Here is a 15,179-nt window from a genome sequence, read left to right as displayed (position 1 = left end):
TCAAAAGACATAGAGTAGCTGTATGGATAAGAAAACAGGACCTGTACATATGCTGTCTACAAGAGACACATCTCAAAACAAAAGATACACATAGACTGAAAGTAAAGGGATGGAAAAAATATTTCATGCAAATGGGAATGAAAAAAAAGCTGAGGTAGCAATACTCATATCAGACAAAATAGACTTTTTTTTTCCTTTTTGTATTTTTCTGAAGCTAGAAACGGGGAGACAGACTCCCGCATGTGCCCGACTGGGATCCACCTGGCATGCCCACCAGGGGGCAATGCTCTGCCCATATGGGGCGTCACTCTGCTGCAACCAAAGCCATTCTAGCGCCTGAGGCAGAGGCCACAGAGCCATCCTCAGCGCCCAGGCCAACTTTGCTCCAATGGAGCCCCAGCTGAGGGAGGGGAAGAGAGAGACAAAGAGGAATGAGAGGGGGAGGGGTGGAGAAACAGATGGGCGCCTCTCCTGTGTGCCCTGGCCAGGAATCAAACGCGGGACTCCCGCATGCCAGGCTGACGCTCCACCACAGAGCCAACCGGCCAGGGCCCAAAATAGACTTTAAAACAAAGGCTACAGTAACAGATAAAGAAGGTCACTACATAATGATAAAGGGAGCAAACCAACAGGAAGATATAACCATTATAAATACCTATACACCTAATATAGAAGCACCTAAATTTATAAAGGAGATTTTGATGGGCATAAAGGGTGAGATCAACAGCAGTACTATAAAAGTAGGGGATTTCTATACCCCACTAACATCACTGGATAGATCCTCAAGAAAGAAAATTAACAAAGAAACTGCAGACTTAAAGGACATACTAGATCAACTGAATTTAATAGATATCTTCAGAACCTTTCATCTTAAAGCAGCAGAATATACATTCTTTTCAAGTGCTCATGGTACATTCTCTAGAATAGACCACATGCTATGACACAAAATGAGTCTCAACAAATTTAAGAAGATTGAAATCATATCAAGTATCTTCTCGGATCACAGTGGCATGAAACTAGAAATCAACTACAATAGAAAAACTGAAAAACAATCGAACACCTGGCAACTAAATAGCATATTATTAAATAACAAATGGGTTAACAGTGAGATCAAGAAAGAAATTAAAAATTTCCTTGAAACAAATGAAAATGAACATACAACAGCTCAAAATTTATGGGACACAGCAAAAGCAGTCCTGAGAGGGAAGTTCATAGCACTATAGGCATACCTTCAGAAGCTAGAAAAAGCTCAAACAAGTTAACCCTGCATCTAAAAGAACTAGAGAAAGGACAGCAAGTAAAACCCAGAGGAAGTAGAAGGAAGGAAATAATAAAGACCAGAGTGAAAAATCAATGACATAGAGGCTAAAAGACAATACAGAGGATCAGTGAAACCAAGGGCTGGTTCCTTGAAAAGGTAAACAAGATAGATGAACCTTTAACCAGACTCACGAAAAAAAAAAAAAAAAAAGAGAGAAGACTCAAATCAATAAAATTAGAAATGAGAGAGGAGAAGTAAGAACTGACACAGCAGAAATACAAAGGATTGTAAGAAAATACTATGAAGAACTTTATGGTATAAAATTAGACAATCTAGGTGAAATGGACAAATTCCTTGAAACATATAATCTTTCAAAAATCAATATAGAAGAATCAGAAAACCTAAACAGATCGATGTCATCAAATGAGATTGAAACAGTTATCAAAAAACTCCCAACAAACAAAAGTCCTGGGCCAGATGGTTTTACAGGCAAATTTTACCAAATATTCAAAAAAGAACTAACTCCTATCCTTCTCAAGCTATTTCAAAAAATTCAAGAGGAGGAAAGACTTCCAAATTCCTTTTATGAGGTGAGCATAATACTGATTCCAAAACCAGGTAAGGACACTGCAAAGAAAGAAAACTATAGACCAATATCCATGATGAACTTAGATGCTAAAATTCTCAACAAAATATTAGCAAACTGGAACCAGCAATACATGAAAAAAATCATATGTCATGATCAGGTGGATTTATTCTAGGGAGACAAGCCTGGTATAATATCCGCAAATCAATCAATGTGATTCAGCACATAAATAAAGAAAGGATAAAAATCACACGATAATATCAACAGATGCAGAAAAAGCATTTGATAAGATCCAGCACTCATTTATGATCAAAATTTTCAGCTAAGTGGGGATACAGGAATTATACCTCAACATGATAAAGGCCATCTATGACAAACTCATAGCTAACATCATACTCAATGGGCAAAAATTAAAAGAAATCCCCTTAAGATCAGGAACAAGGCAGGGTTGCTCCCTTTCACCACTCTTATTCAACACAGTTCTGGACGTTCTATCCACAGCAATCAGACAAGAAGAAGAAATAAAAGGCATCCAAACTGGAAAAGAAGAAGTAAAACTATCATTATTTGCTGATGACATGATACTGTACATAGAAACCCCCAAAGTCTCAGTCAAAAAACTACTGGACCTAATAAATGAATTCAGCAAAGTGGCAGGATATAAAATCAATATTCAGAAATTAGAGACATTTTTATATACCAACAATGAACTGTCTGAAAGAGAAATTAAGAAAGCAATCCGCTTCACTATCGCAACAACAACAAAAAAATTAAGTACCTAGGAGTAAATTTAACCAAAGAGGTTAAAGATTTATACTCAGAAAATTATATAATATTGATAAAGGAAATCAAGGAAGATATAAACAAGTGGAAGCATGTACTGTGTTCAAGGATAGGAAGAATAAACATCATTAAAATGTCTATATTACCCAAAGCAATCTATAAATTCAATGCAGTTCCTATTAAAATACCAATGTCATACTTCAAAGATATAAAACAAATATTCCAAAAATTTATATGGAACCAAAAAAGAACACGAATAATCTCAGCAATCCTAAAAAGAAGAATAAAATGGGAGGTATCTCACTTCCTGATATAAGTTATACTACAAGGCCATTGTACTCAAAACAGCTTGGTACTGGCATAAGAACAGGCATACAGATCAATGGAACAGAATAGAAAACCCAGAAATAAACCCACAGCTTTATGGACAACTGATATTTGACAAAGGAGGTAAGAGCATACAATGGAGTAAAGACAGCCTCTTTAAAAAATGGTATTGGGAAAATTGCCCAGGCAATTGCAAAATAATGAAACTGGATCACCAACTTACACCATTCACAAAAGTAAACTCAAAAGGGATAAAAGAGCCTGACCTGTGGTGGCGCAGTGGATAAAGCATATGCTGAGGTTGCTGGTTCGAATCCCTGGGCTTGCCTGGTCAAGGCACATATGGGAGTTGATGCTTCCAGCTTCTCCCCCCTTCTCTCTCTCTCTGTCTCTCTCTTCTCTCTCTCCCTCTCTGTCTCTCTCTCCTCTCTAAAAATGAATAAATAAAATTTTAAAAAAAGGGATAAAAGACTTAAATGTAAGTCTTGAAACCATAAACATCTTGGAAGAAAACATAGGCAGTAAACTCTCTGATATCTTTCGTAGCAATATTTTTGCTGATTTATCTCCATGATCAAGTGAAATAAAGAACAGGATGAACAAATGGGACACTATAAAACTAAAAAGTTTTTGCACAGCTAAAGACACCATGAACAAAATAAAAAGACAAGTCACACAACAGGAGAATATATCCGCCAATACATCTGATAAGGGGTTAATAACCAAAATTTATAAAGAACTTATAAAACTCAACACCAGGAAGATAAACAATCCAATAAAAAAATGGGCAAAAGAAATGAATAGATACTTCTCCAGAAAGAACATACAGATGGCCAATAGGCATATGAAAAAATGTTCAACATCACTAATCATTAGAGAAATGCAAATTAAAACCACAATGAGATACCACCTCACAGCTGTCAGAATGGTGCTCATTAACAAAACAACACATAATAAGTGCTGGAGAGGATGTAGAGAAAAGGGAACCCTCCTGCACTGCTGGTGGGAATGCAGACTGGAGCAGCCACTGTAGAAAACAGTATGGAGATTCCTCAAAAAATTAAAAATGGAACTGCCCTTTGACCCAGCTATCCCACTTTTAGGAATATATCCTAAGAACACCAAATCACTGATTCAAAAGAAGAAATGCATCGCATGTTTATGGCAGCATTGTTTACAATAGCCAAGATCTGGAAACAGCCCAAGTGTCCATCAGTGGATGAGTGGATTAAAAAGCGGTGGTACATAGACACAATGGAATACTATGCAGCCGTGAGGAAGAAGGAAATTTTACCTTTCGCAGCAACATGGATGGACGTGGAAACTATCATGCTAAGTGAAATAAGCTAGGCAGAGAAAGAAAAATATCATATGACCTCACTCATTTGAGGAATACAATGAACAATGTGAACTGAGCAAGAGAACAGAGGCAGAGGTGGGATCAAAGGGACCAGAGGGAAAGTAGAAGAGAAGATGGGATCAGAGAAGGGAAAGAGATGAATGAAATGATATAAACATAACACAGCATTATAGAGAACAGGACAGCAAATCCTGGAGGGAAGGGTGGAAGGCATTGGGGAGAGGGGGTATAGGGGCGGCCGAGGGGAATAAGAGGTGGGCAGAGATATATTTGGTGGGACATTTGAATCTATGTAAACACAAATTAAAATCATAAAAAAAAAATCTTAAAAAAAAATTTCAGTCAGGGCACGTATGAGAAGATATGAGAAGCAACCAATGAGTGTACAACTAAGTGGAATTATGAGTTGATGCTTCTCTTTCTGTGTGTGTCTCTCTTCTTTCCTCTCTCTCTAAAATCAATGGAAAACTAAATAATAATAATAATAATAATAATAATAATAAAATAAAATAAATGCCTTAAAAAGAAAAAAGAAAAGAAAATCCTGCCCTTTGTACAGTATGGATGAACTTTGAGGGCGCTATGCTAAATGACACAGTCAGACAGAGAAAGACGAGTACTGTGTGATCTCATTTATATGAGAACACTAAAAACATTGAATTTAAAGAAACAGAGAATAGGTTGATAGTTACCAGGGATTGGGGGAGGAGAGGAGATGGAAATGGGGAGATGTTGCTCAAAGAGCTAAAAACTTTCAGTGACAAGATGAGTAAGTTCTGGGATTTAGTGGATAGTGTGGTGACTATAGTTAATGCTGTATTGTATACCTGAAGTTGCTGTGAGAGTAGAACTGAAATGTTCTCACCATAAGAACAACAACAACAAATGGTAATTATGTGCAGTGAAGGATATGTTAACTAACCTTATTGTGTTAAACATTTTGCAATATTTAAGTGTATCAAATCATCACACTGTATACCTTAAACTTACATGATGTTACATGTCAATTATATCTCAATAAAGCTGGAAAAAATGTATTATATTCCATAGCATCTCCCAAACCTACTTGACTCCAAACCCCTTGTACACCAATTAATATCTTCTACAAAAATGTTCCACAGAATACCAGTTTGGAAACCACTGTAATAGTAAGAGTCATGCTATTTTTTTCAGTTCCTGCATCTGCCTGGATGGAACTGCCTAATAGCTATGGAATGAGACAGAGAAACGATGCTTCTGGGAGAGTGGAAGTTTTGCAAAGTTAACATTGATTGTTGCCACATGAAATAAGGAACAATGGGGAAAATCTGTTTATGACCCATGGCTGGGAGGTACCTATGGCATGAGGTACCTAGGACTGTGGCAGAGGGAGCCTGTGTCAGGTCCTATTGTTGCCAAGGTGGCTGCCCAGTCTGGGGGACACAGAGGCAAAGAAAAAAGACCATGACGAGAACTTCCATTGGTCCCAATCTGTCAGCTGCCCTCCAGAGGATTCGAGTGTTTGGAGGACTGTGAGGTCTGGACTGTCCATGTCTATGGGACATAGGGCACAGGAGTTCTGACATTAGGGAGAAAAGGAGAGAGGAGCCCGCTGGAGCCAGGAGAGAACTCTTCACCAGAAAAAGAGCAAGACCTTCCCTGGTGCTGCCCGCCCTGCAAGTAGGAGCTTGGGCGGATGGCGCTGGCAGACATAGTCCTGACCCTGAGAGAGTGGCCCCGGAGGGGGCTGCAGCACTCAGCTCTTAGCTGCTTCTCTTACCTTTGTTCAGGGAGGGCAGTTTCAAGGGGATGCTGATGATCCCGACCAAGTCCTCGGTGGGGACAAGGGAGCGCAGGATTGATCTGATCCGGATGGCTTCCCCTTTTCCTGTCTGGATAAGCTGCAATGCAGGGTTGGAGAATAAGATAAAGGAAGTTCCCACACCCCTGTTCCACCCCACCTCTAAACCTCTGGCAATGAAATAATTCTCTTTAAAAGCTGGGAACACTTTTAAATTTCCATAATTTTGTAACAGACACTTATGACCAATATAGAAGTATTGGTGGGAACACTTATTAAAGTATATGAATGTCTAACTGGGAAAGAAAGGAGCTTTCTCTAGATTCTCTAGAAGAGGTGCTCCTGAGGAAATAACTGACCAAGGATTTCTTTGCTATGATTACAATGGTCATGCAATTATGGTATCAAGTCTCAGCAGTCAATGTGGGGCCGGTTGGTGATTCTTGGTGTGACCGCAGTACAGGAAGCTGTCAGTGGCCATGACAGAAGTGTTGGCAATGTGGCTATAATTCCAGACTCTAGAATGCTGCTAAATGTAGAAAGACTTATGAATTGAAGTTTCCTAAAAGGTTGATTAATTCTGGGATTGGAAGTAGTCAAGAGGGATGTAGAGAATGTTCCAGAGGAATTGAGGGTCTCAGTGGAGTTATTCCAGATGGATGATAGGATGCATATGACCATGAATGGGCCAACCAGCCAGGTGTACAGCCTCCTGTATGTGAGGGCAAAAATCATGCTCAGGGTACAGCACCTGAGCAGAGAACTCAACTGTCATGAGCTCAGGATCCAACTGACCCAAGGTCAGCTGCATGGCATGCTGGGATATGATGCTTGGAAGCCTCAGGGAAAGAACTGATCCGATCAAGATTCTTCCAGGCCTGTGCACTCACCCTAGCTGCCATCTCTCATTCCTGTGGGGAGAGGGACAGCTGTCAGTGATGATGGCATCTCCCCTCACACCGCCACTCACAGAGCAGGGGCCCAGGAGAGGGAATCTGAGAAGGCTGGGTACGTGTGTAAAGTGTTAGACAAGAGGGGCAGTAAGGAGGAAAAACTCCTTCCCAGATGGGGTTCTGACGGCTTAGCCATCCATGCTGCTGTCTTCCTGAGAATTAGCAAACTGTGTAACTTGTTTTCTGTGACAGCAGGTGAGCAGAGGGACTGACCTCTCTACACCAAAGACTGTAAAACACTGTAATAGTTCCCGGGTTCCCTTTTAAGTTTCCTTTATTTGATTAAGTCACAGAAATAAAAAGACAAACCCATGTGGGTAAGGATAGACTATCATAGTAGGAACTAGAATTCTAAGGATTCTGATCAGCCTCCCTTATCAAGATTTAGATTTTCTTCTAACCGGAGTACTTCTGATCAAGATTCTTCCATGTTGAAACAGTTTTTCCCTAACACTTGTTGATAGATTTGCAAACAGGCTAGACTGTGTATTAGGCAAGACCCATGACATACTGGAAGAAAAGTAAGGATGGCTGCTTTAATGCAGTCTCCTAAGCTACAGGCCACAACCTGTAATCCACAATTAGTGGATTGTAAAATCAAGTTAGTGGGCTCTGACCAGGATTAAAGAGCATGAAATAGATTACTATAGATAGGAAAAATTAGAGTGCAATATCTGTGGTAAGAATAAATTTTGTTTCTGAAATAGATGTATAGTAGGTGACAGGGTAAATTATATTTCTCACTATGGTCAAGACAAATTGTTTTGGGAAAATACGTTTGAAAGCCACTGTTTTAATAGGTTATAGTTTTCTTTAGCATTGAAAAACATAACACATCCACTCTTAATTTGGCAGTGACCAAATATGCAATCTCATCAATACCAGATCCAACTGCTTAGATCAACCTAATCTGCATTGCAAGTGCTTTTGGGAAATGCTGTGTCCTAATCCCAATACACTGAGCACTGCAGAGAGGCAGGCAGGCACCAGAGCCCTGCATGAGCAAATCCAGCAATTCTTCAAAGAGTTACCGGGTTACTCTTCTAATTTAAAAGGCTATCTTTTTTGTTGTCCTATAAAAAGCAGTTATTTCCTCTCTCACTTATGATGTGAGACCATTTATTTCACTTTCTCTCAGCCCCCAACAGATGTAAGAAAGAGAAAATGAAAAAAATGCAACTTTTAAGATCACACCTGGAAAGTCTGAGAAGACATCCCATAAAAATAGAACGATCCCTTTAGTCATGTCTGTAAAGCGTACCCTGAGAAATAACCAGGGCCCATGGGGAGAGCCTCCTTTCCCGGTGACTCTCACCATGGGCATCAAGAACAAAGGGGTTTCCACGTGGAGTAGCCTGATGGCCACACTTGAGAATCAAGTTGGAAAACAGAAAAAGACTCATAGACACAGAGATCAGACAGGCGGTACCAGAGAGGAGAGGTTGGGGGGGCTGGGGGTGAAAGGATTGAGAAGTATAAATTCGTTATCACAAAAACAGTCACAGGGAAATAAAGTATAACATAGGAAATATAGTTAGTAATATTGCAATAACTATGTACAGTGCCAGACAGGTACTAGAAGTATTGGTGGGAACACTTATTAAAGTATATGATTATCTAACCACTATGCTGTATACCTGAAAATATTAATAATATAAAATAATATTGAATATAAAATGCAATTAAAAAAGAAAAAAGAAAATCACAGAAAAAGAGGCACATAGTAAAATTTGGGGGAGCTTTTGAAACTGGATATGTGGATGATAAGCCCAACTAGTGCCACAGAGAAATCACCCAACACAGGGATTTTCCCAGGAGTCATTCCTTAGTCCTACTTCGAGCAAAACATGAGAAGGCAGGGTTCTTCGGAAAAGATAATAATGTAGGGAAAATAGGAGGCAAAAGGAAAAGAGGAAGACCACATATGAGATGGATTGACTCCACAAAAGAAACCATAGGCATGAGTCTACAGGAGTTGAGCAGGGCTGTTGAGAACAGGGCATTGTGGACAGAACTCATTCATATTGTCATTAAGAGTCAGAGCCGACTCATCAACATGTAAAGTACACACATTCCTTAGAAAGCTGCAGACCCAAGTATCAGAGATGGAAACTACTGTTCATGTTAGCTAAAAGGAACTGAGAGAAAGGCATGTCAGCAAATGCCATAAGCAGAAAAAGAAATTACATTCAGGAAATCTACAGTGCTTTGGGGTCAAACCCCTAAGTTGCTCTCTGAAAACTCGATTACTTACGTGCATTTCAGGAGCACAGCGGCCCAGTAGATCTATAAGAGCTGAGTAAAACGACATAATTGCATTGCCCATGTGCACAATCTCTTCTTCATCTTCATTGTCCTCTGTGCCACTGAGAAAGAACCAACACAAGGAGGTGTGAGGAAGCCTGGAAGGTATGGCTGTGCTGTTAGACACAAGCTGCTTGATATGGAGACACTCATCCTGGGCATCATGCATCCTCTCTTGGACACCTTTTCCCTCTCCAGAGTCAACCAGGTAGTCTTAGTCAAGTTCATGGGACCCATATACTTGTCCATGACATTTCTAGGGTCCCATGAACTTTAAGGCATGTTTATTGACATGAGCTGGTCACTCAGACCATACACTCTTCTGGAGAGGCACCAAAATACTCATAGGTCCTCCCAATCATTAATTCCCCTTTCCTTCCTGAATATACAAGGAAAGTACATCGGACAAGGAGTGAGGCAGGCTAAGTCCATGTTCTGGCTCCATTGCTAACAAGCTATATAACTCTGGACCTCAGTTTTTTCTCATGTTACATGAGGACGTTGGGACAGCTTGTTATAGGTCCTTTCTAGCTTTACTAGGTCACCTGCCAGAACAAATGACAAAAAAAACCCCCAACAATATACATACAACTCCCCCCCGCAAAAGAACCCCAACCAGCTGGAGAGTTATCTCTGCTGAGTTCCACCCCTTGTCTAGATTCTGGTGTCTAATCTAGAGGCTGTGATTAAAGAAAAGCAAATGGTCATAAGACATAACAAAAGGAAAGTCATAAGGCAGTCCACCAGTGCACTGTTTCCTCAATCTTTAAATACCAAGATTAGTGATGTTGTGATTTTTTACCTTCTGCAGTTCTCTTTTTTATTTATTTATTTTTTTTATTTTTCTGAAGTTGGAAACGGGGAGGCAGTCAGACAGACTCCCGCATGCGCCCAACCGGGATCCACCCGGCATGCCCACCAACGGGCGAGGCTCTGCCCATCTGGGGCATTGCTCTGCCACAACCAGAGCCATTCTAGTGCCTGAGGCAGAGGCCACAGAGCCATCCTCAGCGCCTGGGCCAACTTTGCTCCAATGGAGCCTTAGCTGCGGGAGGGGAAGAGAGAGACAGAGAGGAAGGAGAGGGGGAGGGGTGGAGAAGCAAATGGGCACTTCCCCTGTGTGCCCTGGCCGGAAATCGAACCCAGGACTCCTGCACACCAGGCCGGTGCTCTACCACTGAGCTAACCGGCCAGGGCTACCGCAGTTCTCTTTTTTTAAAGAATCAAATCACAATACTTTCAGAACAGGAAGTATTGAAAGTGAGGTATGAGATGAGACACCAAGGTTTAAAATACTGAAGGGAACAGTCTGGAGTTAGACAAGGACTGTATCCTTGCTGGTCCAGGCTTCCTCTGTATCTCTGTATAGCTTCCTCCTGTGCTGATGAAGTAGGGAGGAGTGGTGTTGGCTAAAAGAGCTCGCCAGACTTCTCGATTTGCTGTTTGGTCTGAGTGGAGTCAGAAAAACGGAAGTGGGTGAAGGTACTGATCCCTGGGCTCACTGGGAGGGTGAAGATGACAACATTCTTGACAAAGTGATTTAAAGAGTTTTCACCACAATTGCAAAGAATCTGTGTTTTCTCTACTGGGGGTAAGTCAGTGACATGACTTTAATAATTCATGTATTGACAGTACAGTGGTACCTTCATATATGAACAGACCAACATACGAATTTTTTAAGATACGAGCTGCTACTCAGTCTGTATTTTTGTTCAAGATCCCAGTGAAATTCCGAGATACGAGCCATGATTTGGGAAGCTGCCACTAGTTGGTGCATTGGCGCACGGGTTCAGTATCGGCAGTTTGATATATGAGTTGACTGACTTATGAGCTCGGTTACAGAATGAATTAAATTTGTATCTCAAGGTACCACTGTATTTGGGAGCTTATCAACTATATCTGTGCCAGAAGGCCATTTCATTGACTTACACTTCTCTCTTGTATCCCTGAGAGGGGAGGTCGAGGGCTGGGTTCTCAGAGATCTTAATGGCGCCTTGCATGGCAGCCAGCAGACCGTTTCCTCCTTCACCCCGCAGGGCGGGGCCAAAGCACTCTGGGCGTCGGATGAGCAGCTTGACCACGACGCTAGCGTTTTCTTCCACACTTTCACCTAGAGACAAAGGGCATTACTTCCTCCTCACTGAAAAGGACAACACCAGAATTTATTTCTAATTGATGAGGTTAACAGAGCAATATTTGACTGATTAGGAGGTAATACTGATGGAAAGAAAGGGGAGCTTTGGTAAATTAGGTCAGAATCTGTTTATTTGAAGCATTATGATTAACCTCTATAGAATAGAATCCTACCTTTAAAATCCTTCAGGATTTTATGCCAGACTATTTCACTATCTTTAGGTCCTCAGAGGGCAAGAAATACACTACAGAGTTTGCCATTGATTACTGATGTATTACAGGTGACTTTGAGAATAAAAGAACTTCATATATATTTTTTAATTTTTATTAATTTTAATTTATTGTGTTAACATGGATTCAAGTGTCCCACTCAATATAACTCCCTTACCCCCCACCCGTGTCCCCCATTACTTGCCTCTGCCCCCCTCCCCCATCTCCTGACCCCCTCCCTCTGGGATTTCCTGTCCTGTTATCTGTATCTATGTGTTATGTATATATAGTTTCACTAATCCCTTCACCTTCTCTGATCCCATTCCCTTATACCCTTTCCCTCTGACTGCTGTGACCCTGCTTCTTCCTCTATTTCATTCCTCAGTTTACTTTGTTCATTAAATTTCACATATAAGTGAGATCCTTTGATATTTGTCTTTTTCTGCCTGGCTTATTTCACTTAGCATAATAATCTCCAGGTCCATCCATGCCATTGCAAAAGGTAAGATTTCTTCTTTTTCATGGCCGCATAGTATTCCACTGTGTATATGTATCACAGGTTTTTAATCCACTTATTGATTGATGGACACTTGGGCTGTTTTCAGATCTTGGCTATTGTAAACAATGCTGAAATAAACATGGGGGGTGCATATCTCCTTTTGAATCAGTGACTTGGTATTCTTTGGATATATTCCTAAAAGTGGGATAGCTGGGTCAAAAGGCAGTTTGATTTTTAATTTTTTGAAGAAACCCCATACTGTTCTCCAAAGTGGCTACACAAGTCTGCATTCCCATCAAAGTGCAGGAGGGTTCCCTTTTCTCTACACCCTTGCCAGCACTTATTGTGCATTGATTTGTTAATGAGTGTCATTCTGACAGGTGTGAGGTGGTATTTCATTGTGGTTTTAATTTGCATTTCTCTGATGATCAGTGACGTTGAACATTTTTTCATATGCCTATCGGCCATTTGTATGTTCTCTTTGGAGAAGTGTCTATTCAGTTTCATTGCCCATTTTTAAATTAGATTGTTTACCTTCCTGGTGTTGAGTTTTAGAAGTTCTTATAAATTTTGGTTATTAACCTCTTATCAGACATATTGGCAGATATGTTCTCCCATTGTGTGGGTTGTCTTTTTATTTTGTTCATGGTGTCTTTTGCTGTGCAAAGATTTTAGTTTGATATAGTCCCATTTGTTTATTTTGTCCTTCATTTCACTTGCCCATGGAGATAAATCAGCAAAAATATTGTTACGAGAGATATTGAAGAGTTTACTGCTTATGTTTTCTTCCAAGATGTTTATGGTTTTGTGACTTACATTTAAGTCTTTTATCTATTTTGAGTCATTTTTTATGAATGGTGTAAGTTGGAGGTCTAGTTTTATGTTTTTGCATGTATCTGTCCAATTTTCCCAACACCATTTATTAAAGGGACTGTTTTTACTGCATTGTATGCTCTTACCTCCTTTATAAAATATCAATTGACCATAAAGGCGTAGGTTTATTTCTGGGTTCTCTATTCTGTTCCATTGATCTGTAGGCCTGCTTTTATGCTAGTACTAAGCTGCTTTGATAACTATGGCCTTGTAGAATAACTTGATATCAGTAAGTGTGATACCTCCCACTTTAATTTTTATTTTCAAGATTGCTGAGGCTATTTGTGTTATTTTTTGGTTTCATATAAATTTTTGGAATATTTTTTCTATATCTTTGAAGTATACCATTGGTATTTTAATAGGAATTGCATTGAATTTATTGATTGCTTTGGGTAGTATAAACATTTTAACGATGTTTATTCTTTCTATTCATGAACATGGTATATATTTCCATTTGTTTGTATCCTCCTTGATTTCTTTTGTCAATGTCTTATAATTTTCCAAGTACAAGTCTTTAACCTCCTTGGTTAAATTTACTACTAGGTACTTTATTTTTTTGTTGTTGTTTTTGCAATAGTGAAGGGGATTGTTTCCTTAATTTCTTGTTCAGTTTGTTGTTGGTGTATAAAAATGCCTCTGATTTCTGAATATTAATTTTATATCCTGCCACCCTGCCAAATTAATTTATCAGGTCTAGTAGTTTTTTGACTGAGACTTTAGGGTTTTTTATGTACAGTATCATTTCATCAGCAAATAATGATAGTTTTACTTTTTCTTTTCCAATTTGGATGCCTTTTATTTCTTCTTCTTGTCTGATTGCTGTGGCTAGGACTTCCAGAACTATGTTGCATAAGAGTTGGTGAAATGGGGCACCCCTGCCTTCTTTCTAATCTTAAGGATTGCCTTTCATTTTTTCCCATTGAACATAATGTTGGCTGTGGGTTTGTCATAGATTGTCTTTATTATGTTGAGGTATGTTCCCTGTATTCCCACTTTGCTGAGAGTTTTGATCATAAATGGGTGCTGGATTTTATCAAATGCTTTTTCTGCATCTATTGATATTATCATGTGATTTTTACCCTTTCTTTTTTTTATGTGATGAATCACATTTATTGATTTGCGAATATTGTACCAGCCTTGCCTCTCCAGAATAAATCCCATTTGATTATATGTTTTTTTAATATATATTGCTGGATCCAGTTTGCTAATATTTTATTGAAAATTTAAGCATCTGTGTTCTTTAGTGATATTGGTCTATATTTTTCTTTCTTTTTAGTGTCTTTACCTGGTTTTGGAATGAAGATAATGCTTGCCTCAGAGAAAGAGTTTGGAAGTCTTTTCTCCTCTTGAATTTTTTGAAATAGCTTGAAAAGGATATATGTTAGTTCTTCTTTGAATATTTGGTAAAATTTGCCTGTGAAGCCATCAGTTCATGACTTTTGTTTGCTGGGAGTTTTTTTGGTAACTGTTTCAATTTCATTTGTTGTAATTGGTCTGTTTAGGTTTTCCTATTCTTCCAGATTGAGTTTTGGAAGATTATATGTTTTAAGGAATTGATCAATTTCAAACAGGTTGTCCAATTTTTTGGCATATAAATCTTTATAATATTTCCTTACAATCCTTTGTATTTCTGCAGTGTCAGTTGTTACATCTCTACTTTTCACTTCTAATTTTATTTGAGTCCTCTCTCTTTCTTTCTTGATGAGTCTGGCTCAACATTCATCAATCTTGTTTACCTTTTCAAAGAACCAAATCTTGGTTTCACTGATCTTTTGTATTGCTTCTTTAACCTCTAAGTCATTTATTTCTGCTCTGATCTTTATTATTTCCTTCCTCTACTTCCTCTGGGCTTTATTTGTTGTTTTTTTCTAGTTATTTTAGATGCAGGGTTAAGTTGTTTATTTGGGCTTTTTCTTGCTTCTTAATGTATGCCTGTAATGCTATGAAATTCCCTCTTAGGACTGCTTTTTCTGTGTCCCATAAATTATGAGTTGTTGTATGTTCATTTTCATTTGTTTCAAGGAAAAAAATTTTTTTTGTATTTTTCTGAAGTTAGAGAGGCATCAGACAGACTCCCACATGCGCCCAACCGGGATCCACACAGCATGTC

The 15,179-nt window shown here is 39.3% G+C and overlaps 1 protein-coding gene across 1 annotated transcript in view; it reads right to left on the bottom strand.

Moving 5' to 3' along the window:
* Window positions 1-15,179, bottom strand: part of RYR3 (ryanodine receptor 3) — a 605,631-nt gene that overhangs the window by 137,485 nt on the left and 452,967 nt on the right. Inside the window, 3 exon segments of the mRNA XM_066388565.1 lie at window positions 6,077-6,197; window positions 9,305-9,416; window positions 11,284-11,464. Coding sequence (XP_066244662.1) covers window positions 6,077-6,197; window positions 9,305-9,416; window positions 11,284-11,464 — 414 coding nt within the window.

This window comes from Saccopteryx leptura, chromosome 6 (assembly GCF_036850995.1).
Source record: "Saccopteryx leptura isolate mSacLep1 chromosome 6, mSacLep1_pri_phased_curated, whole genome shotgun sequence".
Classification (NCBI taxonomy): domain Eukaryota; kingdom Metazoa; phylum Chordata; class Mammalia; order Chiroptera; family Emballonuridae; genus Saccopteryx; species Saccopteryx leptura.
This window is presented reverse-complemented; position numbering and strand designations above follow the sequence as displayed.